The following is a 12,795-nucleotide window of genomic DNA, read 5'->3' as shown; positions in this document are numbered from 1 at the left end:
TGTGCTTGGGAGGGGTGCACGCACAGTGTGTCTACTGGAGTTGTATGCATGCTCACCTGAGGCATTCTTCCCTTTTCCAGTGGAATGCCCCAGAAAATCATACTCTGCCATTTTGTCTCTTAATGTGCATGCTCATGCCCACTCACCCAATTCCTGAGATTTTATTGGAAGCTGCTGATTACCAATTTCAAGTGTTTTTATCTATTGGGAAATTGCTTCTCCCTGGCACCAGCTGTGACCAATTATCATTTTATAGTGTGATAACTGCCAGACCGTCAGGGAATTGCCTCTCTCTAGCACCAGCTGCAACCAATTATCATTTTAGAGCCATAGTGGGATAACTGCTGGACCATCACCTGATGGTCGCCTGACATTCCTGGTTTGGAGCGGGGAGCCCTCTCCTACTCCGCTCATGGCTAACTAGCTACGTACTATAACATATAGATAGATAGAGGCATGTTATGTATAATCCATACCCTAATATTATCACAGCTGGAGTTACATGGAGCCAGTTAGTAGGAACAGAACTCTCCCATATTGTTATTAATCACAGTGAAAGACTCAAGTGACTTACAAGCTTGACAGCAGGGTAATGGTCTGATTTCAAACAGAGGCTGCGTGGAGGACCTCAGTTCCACCTGGGGGCGCCACCTTAGAGCAGCGGTGCATTTGACATCAAGTGGAGTTGGTTCTACTTCTCTCCAGGGAGAGCGCTGGAGGTTGTGCTTATTTATTGAACGGTGTTTAGGGATTCCCCAGCAAAGCAAGTCGGTCATCTGGTAGTAAGTTTCTATATAGTCAAGTGCAAGGTATATTATTCAATAACAATTATCCCAACTCTACTCAGAGGAGAGGGGCTCTGAGCTAGATATTACAAAGGCTTGAATGTAGATTGGCTTTTTGATGGGTCCAAAATTAACCTTCTCAATGGAAAAGTCTTCTTATTTCAGTGGTCATATTCATTTAAGAGAAAATTATTACCAATATTTGGACATACATTTTTCAGCGAAAATTTTGGTTTGGAATTCTGTAGATCTGGACCCTAACCATTTGTATCTTTGTTCCTAAGGATCATAAAGGGGTCCTTGGGTATATGATGAGCTAGCATTTTCAAGATTATAGAGAACTGTCTTGTTTTCTCCAGATCAGTTAAGGAAATACCCCAGGATGCGATGCATGCACATTTCATGAGAAACCAAGCAACTAGATCCGTGAATTTGAGAGTCTTAGACAGTAATTGTCCAACATCACTAATTTAAAGTATTTTTCAACTATCCACTAGGAGATTATTGAAGATGGAGAAAGTTCTGAAGTTAAAGCTGTGTTAAATGATGAACGATATCAATCCTTCAAAGTAAGTGATTTTACATATATTTATTGCAAATAGCTTTTCAGTTAATCTTATTACTTATTCTGGCTGGTTGTATTAGTCAGCTTGGGCTGCAATAACAACATACAGAGATGGGTTGGCTTAAACAACAGAAATTTATTTTCTCACCATTCTGGAGGCTGAAAGTTCTGGATCAAGATGTCAGCAGGGTCAGTTTCTGGTGAGGGTTCTCTTTCTGGCTTCTTGCTGTGTCCTCACATGCTCCCCTGCTCACATGGCAAGAGAGAGAGAGCAAGAACAAGCAATCTTTCTGGTGTCATAAAGATACTAATCCTGGGCCGGGCACCATAGCTCATGTCTTTAATCCAAGCACTTTGGGAGGCCAAGGGGGGTGCACTTGAAGACAGGAATTTAAGACCAGCTTGGCCAACATGGTGAAACCCCATCTTTACTAAAAAATATGAAAATTAGCCAGGTGTGGTGGGGCATGCCTGTAACTCCAGCTACTTGGGAGACTGAGACATGAAAAAAGCTTGAGTCTGGGAGGCAGAGGTTGCAGTGAGCTGAGATAGCGCCACTGTACTCCAGGCTGGGTGACAGAGTGAGACTGTCTCAAAAACAAAACAAACAAAAAGACACTAATCCCATCATGAGAGCCCCACTCTCATGACCCCAAAGGCCCTGTCTTAAATACCATCATACTGGGGATTAGGACTTCAACCTACAAACTGGGTTGGGAGGGGGAATTCAGTCCATAGCTTTGGTCTAGGAAGAAAATGCCTAAATAAATTCAGGTGCCCAGATAATTGCCATGCTATGGTGATGTACAAATTGCCTTACCCTCCAAGAGTCTGTCACTCATGGGTACAAACATCATGGGACATGAGGATCACGGGGGGTTGGTGGGGACAGGACAGAACTGCTCTTAAAGAGCAGATTTGTGTCTGAAAATCTCCTTACTGCCTCTCCATTTAATTGGAAGCAGGGTTTATCACCTCCCAATTTTCCCTGCCTTAGAGTTGCAGGTGGAAGGGACTTCCACCAGTCCCTTCATTGCAAACGTGATGTACAGGCCTAAAATATGGCCATGAGCAGGAGCACAGGCTTGGAGTGTAAATAGACCGGGGTTTAACTTTGGGCTGTGCCACTTCTCACCTGTGTGATGGTGGAGAAACTATATAACCTATAGGAGCATCTCTTTTCAAAATGCGAGGGTACCTATGCAGAGCACGAGTGTCGGTAAGAGACCCAGCAAAGTGGAGAGCCCTATAGAGATACCGTATCACTCATGGACAGCACAGGCAGGCCATCCATTAGACTACACCTAAGCCCTGCACAAGTGCCAGAACCTGCTTGTTACTTCTGTTTCATTTTGTAATGCCACATGTCAAGAAAGGACTCATCTGAAACAAAAATGCCCTTAAAAATGACCATCACCCACCTGCTTGTCATATTCAGGAGGAACTAGGTCAAAGAGTGTTTATACTTTTTCTTCGTTGCGTGAGACCTAGAAAGGGTCATGACTCGGATGTTATAATGATTATTTTAGAGACTGATAGCATACCTTCCCTCCATTTTAGCTCTTTACTTCTGTATTTGGAGTGGGGTTGAAGACTTCTGAGAAGTGGTTCAGGATGGGTTTCAGAACTCTGAGTAAAGTAAGGTCGGACGAAAGCCTGAAATTTACACGAATGCAGAGAGCAGGTAAATTCTCTCCTAAAAGTCATTGTTGCTATGGGCTGGTCGGGTGGTGGTGGAGCTCTAAGTCAATTACACTGCAACTCCAATCTGGGAGAGCTGGGACACTTCTCTGATGTCCGTTGATGCTTGGATCTAAATCCTAGCTACAGCAGTTTCCAGTTGTGTGATCTTGAGCAAGTTAGTTAAAATCTTTGAACCTTAGTTACCTAATCTATAAAAGGGAGATAACATTGATACTTAGCTGGGAAGTCAATCAGATAATGCAGGCAATGCCTCAGCACTGTGTCTAGCACAAAGCAAAGGCACCCTCCATGGTGGCTGTTGGTGGTCCTTCATCCAAATGTCAAGCCAGGTTGTGCTGCTGATCTGGTCCTTACTGACTCTTCTGGACATTGGGTCCTGGCTTTCTCCCTGGGTAAGAGTTGTGGGTGAAGGGTCAAAGACAGAAGGGTTGGCTGCTTGAACAAACTAGAGCTGTTGCCTGGCACAAATGTGAAGATGCTCTAGAAACTGTAAAACACCAGGAAAATAGAAGGGAAGTGGTAGAAATCTAGGCACAGGGTTGATGTACCCAACCAAGACTCTTTAGCCTAAGTGAAGACTGTGGTGGGACATGAGTGCTGTCATCACCCACCTGAAAGCCTGGCAGGGCCTCTCAGAGGTTGAAGGTAGCCTAGTCACTTCCATTTATGAGGCTCCCAGTAAGTTTTTTAAAAATGAAGGGATGACAATACAGTGTCAAAAATATTGTGTTTAAAAAAAATGTTTACTTTTAACAGGCAATAAAAATACAACACAGTTGTGATTCAAAAGGAGTCACAGCCACAGTCCCCAGCACCATGGCTCCTGGAGTTATAGAGAATGAAGTCATCATTTTTTTTTTTAATTTTTATTTTTTTGAGACAGGTTCTCACTCTTTTGCCCAGGCTGAAGTACAGTGGTGTTATCAAGGCTCACTGCAACCTCTGCCTCTTGGGTTCAAGTGATCCTCCGACCTCAGCCTCCCAAGTAGCTAGGACCACAGGTGTGCACCACTACACCCAGCTAATTTTTTGTAGAAATGGGGCTTCACCAATGTTGCCCAGGCTGGTCCTGAATTCCTGGGCTCAAGCCATCCACCTGCCTTGGCCTCCCAAAGTGCCCAGATTACAGGTGTGACCCACCACACCTGGCCCCAGATTTTTAATGATGTGAAAGTAAGAAAATCTGTTGCCAGAGAAGACCAGGAAAAAAAGGTAGACAGAGATTTTCTGTTTAAGTAACGACAAAAACAAACAAATAAACAAAAGCAAGCAATGGTAGAGGAAGCAAATCCAATCGTGGTAGGTCCTATCAGTGATGCTACAGAAGACCCCTACTCATGTTTTTGTAAAGTTGCTCATCTTTGAAAGATTGCTGATCATACAATGCCACATAGGAAATAAAAGAATCTAAGAAAAAAAGATCCAGTATTTATATTCCAGGACCCTGAAAGCACACGTTTAATAAGCATGATTTACACCAGTTCTCAAGATGCCATTCAAAATAAATTTAAATAAGTATTAAACATAAGTAGCAAGTAAGTGGTTTGGAATGATGAGTAAAGACTCTCAATGCTTAGAGAGAAATTGGGAAGCAATATAGTGTTTCACTTGGATGAAACCCTTATCAAATGACGTCCAGTGCTCTCAGGATCTAAGGGCTTCTAATTCCCCAGCTTTGTAAACTGGATTTTTTCTCTTCCTATTGAGCTTTTCCAACCCTTTGAATGAAGCAGCTTTATTCATTTAGTCAATCAGTGATTTCCATGAAACTGTTTAATGCTACCAGTTCTATGCAGAAATCAAGGAATGCCCTCCCACTATACTTATACCCCCACAAGTGGTTATAGGCACCCCTTGGAGCAGCACTACACTGAATGGAATTGTCAATGGGAATAGCTTAGAATACTGTGAAGGGTAAGCTAATTGAACACACTGAAAGGACAATTCATGGGTCAGATGGATAACCTGATTAAGTTTTACTTATATTTGCACTTGATTGCAGTTCCCTGAGGCTTGAGCATGCACATGCCACATTTGCCTTGAAAAGTCAATTTATGAACTATAGCAGCACATATTTAACCTTATGCTGTGTGATAAGTTTCCTGTGATAAGTTAGTCACCCTGCCATACCAAAAAGGAAAGTCAATTAAATTACTTTCATGGATGTCAACAAATCATCATAGTCTTACACGTTCATTCCTGATACCTGCACATCTTCTTAAAGAAATAGTTGTGAATCATGACTTTTGGATCATGTATATCACTGCATAAGCACAGGTGTTTGTGGTTACCCAGTGAGTTGTGCTTTGAATCTTAGTCATGATGACAGGTTTCTGCATTAGAGCCTAACAGAGCATTACTTCTTAGATCCAACTCCTCATGCTCACAAAAATGGCCATGTTGCAATAATTTTTAGAAATGTGGCTTTTTATAAAAATAAAAAATAAGTATCCATATTGATATAAAGAAAGTAGTGTTCCACAAGTGGTGTGGTTTGGTATTGGACACAGTTTATAGGTGTGTTCATATGAATGCCATTTTCTCTTGGTCTTGCCAGCATATTTCTGTGACTGTCTCCATTAGAGATAACATGGGAAGTTTGGCAGGGTGTGCAAGCCAAATGGCCACCCTGCTGCCTCCCTTCCACAATCCCACAGTGAGAAACAAGGACCAATAGATTTACTCTTGTCATTTCAGAGGGCCAGTGGTAGGTGAAATCACACAGAAGTAGACTTAGGCTTTTCAAAAGAAAGAACTGGCGCAACAGAGTTTACAATTAGGAAACAGGCTCCTCTGGAGGTATCAGAGTTCCCCATTATTAGAGTCAAACAGAGTTTGAATGGCCCCCTCTTGGAGACCCTAGATAGGAGAGCAGTGATACGGAAGCATGATTTTATGTCCCTCAGGCTCTATGGATCTAATCACCGGGCTCATCTCCTCGCCAATACTTCACCCCAGTCCTTGGAGATAAGCCTCCCTTCTCCTTTGCTCTTCCCCTCCAAATCTCCCTCCACACCGCTCTGTGGAAACCAAGTTGTTAGCTTTTCATCATAGCAACTCTGAACTTCCATTAATTCATGCTGGTCAGGCAAAGAAGCAACAAGCTAAACCACCTAAGATATTTCCTGCCTTGCTTCAGACACACATCTACCCTGCTCCTATTCTTGACCTTAATTTTTTAATGGATCCATCACCTTCCAACTCCAGATCTTTATGTGTTACCTTTTAAAAAACAGTAGGACAGAGCTTATTGATCAAGAAGGCTGGTTCTTCGGTAGGAAGTCAGATCTGAACAGTTTGGATTCCAGAGGGATGTGAAATATTGTCTCCTTCTTAGGAAATTGTGAGCCTCTCGGTTAGAAAGCAAAGATCCAATGTTACCCTGCAAAATTCACAACCAGGAGAACCACATGGGTTGTCCTGTCTCCATGGAAATGGATTTTGGTGTTGATGCCTGTAGTCATGTTAGCTCTATTGTGGGGACAGAATCCCCTTCCACTGAGGGCTGGTTGTTTCACACGCTCTCTTCATTGACCTGTCAAATGGCCTCTCAGGATTTCTGTATTATGAAGACCTTGTCAGCTGTGTGACCAGGGCAGAAGCAGAGGCTGTCAGTGCGCTGGTTAAAGAGGCTGTCTGGGCATTTCTTCCGGATGCTTTCGTCACCATGACAGGAGGGTTCCGGAGGTAAATAACTTGGGTGGCTTTGCCTCCTCTGCCCTAATACTTCAGTGGCTCCCTGACTCGGACAGGCATCTGAAATGGCACAAAGGCCTTTTGTGATCTGGTGCCAGCTTCTTGCTGCAGCTTTGTCTCCTGCCCCTCACATTTCATTTCAGCAACCCCAAATGGCTTGTCATCCCCTACACATTCAGAGCTGTTTCTTGCCTTGTTGCTTTGCTTACTCAGACTTTTCTGCTTTGACTGCCATTCCTCAAATTGTCACTTGGCTGACTTCCCCTCATTTTTTAATACTCAATTTAGATGGCACCTCCTATAGAAAGCGTTCCTTGACTCCCTCCTTCTCCATGCTGGATTAGAGCCCCCTCTTCCATGCTCCCTGAATACCTGCAAAGCCCTTGATCCACAGAGTTACAGTGATTTGTTCCTGTGTGTGGTTTCTGCACTAAGTTTGTAGAGCTTAGTTCTCAGCAAGACTATTGCATGATGCCTAGCACAAAGTAGGTGCTCAAGAAATCTTGGTTGAGTCAATAAATGACTGACAGAATGAATTCATGAATGAGTGAACGCTTCACACGGATGTGTGTGGTTGTTGGATATTGAGGCCTACATTTCAGAAAGGGATTTCTTTCCTCCCACAGCCTCCACCACCTCTTTCTCCAGCCCTCTTACCTGGTGGCTGTTGGCCATTCTAACCAAATAGGTTTGGGCAAGGGAGAAAGTAAGAGAAGATCAAATCTAAGACAATGGCTTTACTCCATGTCATACTTCCAAGAGTGCTACCTTGTATTATGTGATAACAATTCTTGGTTTGCTTGCTGTCATGCTTGTCTCTATGTGTGTATGTGTGGGTGCATGTAGGTTTGTGTGAGTGTGTAGAATAAATAATTTTTTGTTATTTTTTGCCCAGATATACATAATCACATACATGCTATATATGACTTTTTCTGTGTCATAAATTCGTTTTGTAAGGAATAAAGATGTATAACCAAGGATATTTTGTTTCTTGAAAAAAATGTCAAGAACCTTCTATGTTGCAAATCTTAAATATAGGGTATAGAAACAAAGGTTATTTTTTTTAATGAAGACTAAAATCTAATTGATTTCCATTTTATACTGCTTTTGAAAATTAGGGGTAAGAAGATGGGACATGATGTAGATTTTTTAATTACCAGCCCAGGATCAACAGAGGATGAAGAGCAACAACTTTTACAGAAAGTGATGAACTTATGGGAAAAGAAGGTGAGAAGAAAGATGAAAAATACATGCACACTCATACATTATGTTAACACTTGAATTTTGCACATTACTTGCCTTATAATTGTGTAATGACTGTCTAATCAATTCTCAATTATTTGCAGCAGCTTATACAAAGCCATATGACCTACAATAAGACTTTCCTGTTTGGGTCCTAGAGTACATGTTATGAATATGTCCTGTATCTTGTTTATTTGTACTTACCCTATTGCCAACAGGGCCAAGGGTGGCTATGCATTTGTGTTTGACATACAGAGGCACCCAAACAAAGTGAAAAGCATGCATTCTAAAGACCTGGGAAATGTGAGCCAGAAAGCTGCAAGCTTGGGTGAGGGGGCAGGACTGCAAAGACTGGGATAAAATCAGTCTAAGAGGTGTTGATAGTGCCTTGAATTCTATGCTGGTCAATTACCATCTTGACTTTGTACTGAGATGGAATGAAGGAAACTAATGAGGGCAAGCTGAGCCCTGCAGAGGTCATGGTTCAGAAGCCCCCATGTATTGCAGAGATCAGACTTGTGACAGGCCTATTGCCTGGTGGAGGAAACCAAAGTAAGCTGAACTAACCCTGCAGCCAGAGCCACATGCAGGCCCTGACTCCTGTCCGACTCTAGTGAGAGCCTCACTTCCTAGAGAGACCAGAGGGTCCTACTCTTGGGACCTGTAGATAGGCTGGTGTTTCTCCTCACAGCTTCATCTTTCCTGAATAGTTTGCTTCTCTTGGGTGTGGACCAAGCTTACTGATATCCCAGAAAAGGAAGACCTCAGATAAAGTGAAAATAAAAGCTAGAAACACAACCCTAGGGCCAGGGGCACTGGAAATGAAGACTCAACTTTAGAACCAGATCCAAATTCTTCTCTGAAGCCATTCCCAACCCCCTCTGTCCCTCTCAGGGGAACGAACACAGGGCAGCCAGTGGCCCTAAGAGTGAACATAATAGACAAAGCCAGGGGATGGCAGCACAAGGAAGAGTCAGCGAAGTGGCCCACTGGTCTGCTCAAGATTTTGTTGACAATCTTTCTTATCAACGAAAGATTCTCACTGATAGACAAGGGAGCATGGCTTGTGGACCCTGCTAACTGAGGCCTGGTGGAGAGTGGGCTGTCTGGCTCCGTACCTGGAGGCCCTGCAAAAATGAACCTATCTGACCTTGTCCTACAGGCACCCTCCCCTCCCCATGCCAACACTATTAAAGACTGGAATGGGGTAGGGAGATAGCAGCAGAGAGTCCTCTTTCCATTGGTCTTTCCCTAGTTTCAAGGAAGTCACACTTACTGCTGGTCCCCAAGCAGGGATGGGCATTTTATATGCTGGCGCTGCACAGAGGCTGATGTTAATGTAAGCACGTGGGTTTTAGATTTGGGATTTTAAAAGCACAGCCCCCCCGTTCACTAGCTATATGACTTGGGATGGGTTACTTAATCTTTCCAAGTTTCACTTTCCCCGTCTATAAAACAGGGGTAACAACAAGCTTCTCTCATTCATTAAAGGAGCAGATTAAATGAAAGAATCAGATAGAGCACTTGGTGCAGTATCTGATGAATGGTAAAAGCCTAACAAATGGTGCTGACTATTATCATTATCTCTTGTGCACAATTATTTGTTGAACTCTGCCTGAGCGCCTGGCACTGGGCTAGGTGAGGGACTCAGGACTGGGTAGGGGCTTACTCTTCCCCTTCACTCACTGACAAACATTGACAGCAGGGAGAAGCTGTGGGGCAGTTTGCAATTTGGTGTCTCAGCCCTGATTAGACCCCTGCAGCTCCAGGCCTGCCCACAACACCTCGGTTGTGAAATCGGCAGATGACTTCTTCATATTTAATTTCCCCCTCTGCCTCACTCCCATGCCCTGCCATGCCGACCAAAAGCTGCGCTTTCCAGATTATAAAGTCTGTGCAGGTACACACATGCACATTCTCTCACAACATGCACAACATACGCATCCAGTGTTTCAAAACACCTGCAGAGCATAGTGAATAACCAATGGTATCCGGTCAAGTCACCCATCAGATGACTCTAAATGTGATCTTTGCAGGAAACCCCTTGGTCAGGGGTGGGAGACAGGGAAGCAAAAATCTTGGAAATATTGATCTTGGGGGGAGGGCTGCCATCCCCAAAGACTCCATTAGCCTGAGTTCTCAATGGCACCAGTGGTTCAACCCAAAGAGGGGAGGTTAAATGACTTTGGTTTTGGTTCCTGCCTGGTGGGTGAGACCTTGGGTATGGGACCCTAACTGTTCCGTGTGGCCACATCCCCAGTTCATGGAACTGCTGGGAGGTGGAATGTATTGACAGACATTGGAGGGTAAAGAACATATTCACTTTGAGAAACTGACATGAGTTTGAATACTGGGCGTCGAGTCTTCCCAGAAGGAGTTGGAGGGAATTGGAAGCAAAGGGCAGGGAAGGGATCCTGGCTAGAGAGCCTCACACTCAGCCATGTGACCCTCCTCGGAAGGCATCTGAGACTAAATTCGGATGGATCCTTCCTGTGGGAGGTCAAGCTGAGTGCATCTCACTCCTGCCCCACAGCTCTCGTCCTGAGAACTGGCCGCTCTGTACCCTGGGGAGGGCAGGAGGGACGGAGAGGCAGGGAAATGTCTCCTCCTAGTCAGGAGTTTCTCAGTGTCTGGTAGGAAAAAATAAAAGAACATGCTGATGTAAATATTCAGTCAACCAGTGGGTATTGATGGGGAAGCCTGAGCCCAGAGGGCTGCCCCGTAGATAGCCGGGGCTGGAGTTCTAGAGGTGGCATCAGGGATTGTGTGCATGTTTGACAGCTGTGGCCTGCTGCAGATAACCTTCTAAACACACAGACAGGAGCATTACGTTCAAGGATGCGTTCTCAAACACCTTGCAAAATTCAAGACAAAAGCCCAATAAAGAATGGCCCATTTTTCTCTCACCCACCAAGTGACTCCACCATGTGGCAACAGGACAAGCACAGTTTACTATTAGGAATCCAGCTTTGTGGCCTTTCTTTTTTTTTTTTTTAAGGGAAGGTGTGTTATTACAAATTTGGCTTTCATGTGAGACTTCTTCGTATTTTTTATATCTCCTTTTTCAAATTTACATGATTGAAATTTACACAAAAGGCTGCTATTCTGTACTAATTTTAGCAAGTTTCCTTAAAAAAGTAGAAATGTGTTTTCCTGAGCTGGTGATTAGAGGTTAACTAGGGCAACATCTCCCACCTCCTCCAGAGGGCCTCCCTAGCATTAGTGCTTCCCCCTTCAAATAGTGTTTGTTCTTCAAGATGTTGAAGGGTGAAGAATTCCCTCTATTGAAGTCAACAAAATAAAAAGTATCTTTTTGAATTGAAATAATGTCTTGTGCAGGTTTGTAGAAGAAAGGCAAAGCATGACTCCTAACAATAATCAATTTACCAATGATGCTCAAAGTGTAGTCCTGGCCTGGGAACACCAGCATTGCCTGGGAACCTGTCTGAAATGCCTCCCTCCCCCTCCTGCATCACTCTGGGGACAGAGGCCGGCAAACTGCGCTTTAGCAAACCTTCCAAATGCTTCTGAAGATAAAGCTTTTAAACATTGAACCTAAGGAGTACATGGTAACAAATCACACATCCCAGTAACTTGATGACATTATTTGAGGGTTACTTGCTGTTTTTGTTGCCAGATTTAGCGGTTGACAGCATGTTTCTCTCTCCCGTTCTCACATCTGCCCTGTGCCATCAGGAGCTCCCACCAAGAATGGCAACTAGATTGGTCACACCTTAGAATCACTTGTCCACTTTCTGGATAGGCAACTTTAGATGACACGTGTCATTAACTTTATCCCACTTTCTCCAAGGCAGGTGGAGTAACACTGTCATGAGAAAGAGCCTCCGAAGTGCTACCTAGAAATAGCAAGTCATCCTGCCCCAAAGTTAGACTCAGCCTCCAGCCACAACGCTTTGGGCAGGTTAAACCTAGTCATCGGTATAATATAAAGGGACACTGTCTTTGTCCATTTACATTGCTATAAAGGAATACCTGAGGCTGGGTAATTTATAAAGAAAAGACGTTTACTTGGCCTATGGTTCTGCAGGCTGTATAAGAAGCATGACACCAAGCATCTGCTTCTGGTGAGGCCTCACGGGGCTTACACTCATGGCAGAAGGCAAGGAGGAACTGGTAGATGCAGAGGTCACAGGGTGAATGAGAAAGCAAGAGAGAGTGGGGAGGAGCCAGGTTCTTTGTAACCCCCAGCTTTCATGGTTGCTGACATAGTGAGAACTCACTCATTACCATGAGGATGAGTCATTCATGAGAGATCTTCCCCTATGACCTAAAGACCTCCCGTTAGGCTCCACCTCCAACACTGGGGATCAGATTTCTACATAAGGTTTAGAGGGACAAACATCCAAACTGTAGCAGACACTACTAACTCAAAGCTGCCCTCCCCAGAAACAATATGATTTTTTATTTTATTATTTATTTATTTTTGAGATAGGGTTTTGCTCTGTCTCCCAGGCTAGTGTGCAGTGGTGTGATTATAGCTCACTGAAACCTCAACCTCCCAGGCTCCAGGGATCCTTCCACCTCAGCCTCCTGAGTAGCTGGGACTACAGACACATGCCATCATACCTGGCTAATTTTTAAATTTTATGTAGAGATGAGGTCTCATTACGTCATCCAGGCTGGTCTCAAATTCCTGCAGCATGGCTTTTTGTTTATGGTTGGTTTGTTTTTAAAGGACTAAGAAGAGCCCAGAGCACTAGCTGAGGTTCAGAAGTGGAGACGGAGATTTTCTTGCAGTTTGGCCATTAAGTGGCTTTGCCTCAGCCTCTCTCATCGCTAAAT

The 12,795-nt window shown here is 43.9% G+C and overlaps 1 protein-coding gene across 2 annotated transcripts in view; it reads left to right on the top strand.

The window, feature by feature from the left end:
• DNTT (DNA nucleotidylexotransferase) overlaps nt 1-12,795 on the top strand; it is a 36,061-nt gene that overhangs the window by 16,372 nt on the left and 6,894 nt on the right. For both annotated transcript variants that reach the window (XM_033187378.1, XM_033187370.1), the window contains exons 5-8: nt 1,283-1,354; nt 2,911-3,034; nt 6,609-6,741; nt 7,869-7,977. In XM_033187378.1, coding sequence (XP_033043269.1) covers nt 1,283-1,354; nt 2,911-3,034; nt 6,609-6,741; nt 7,869-7,977 — 438 coding nt within the window. The remainder of the gene's footprint in view (nt 1-1,282; nt 1,355-2,910; nt 3,035-6,608; nt 6,742-7,868; nt 7,978-12,795) is intronic.

The sequence above is a fragment of the Trachypithecus francoisi genome, unplaced genomic scaffold, assembly GCF_009764315.1.
Source record: "Trachypithecus francoisi isolate TF-2019V2 unplaced genomic scaffold, Tfra_2.0 Contig01579, whole genome shotgun sequence".
NCBI classification, from domain to species: Eukaryota; Metazoa; Chordata; class Mammalia; order Primates; family Cercopithecidae; genus Trachypithecus; species Trachypithecus francoisi.
This window is presented reverse-complemented; position numbering and strand designations above follow the sequence as displayed.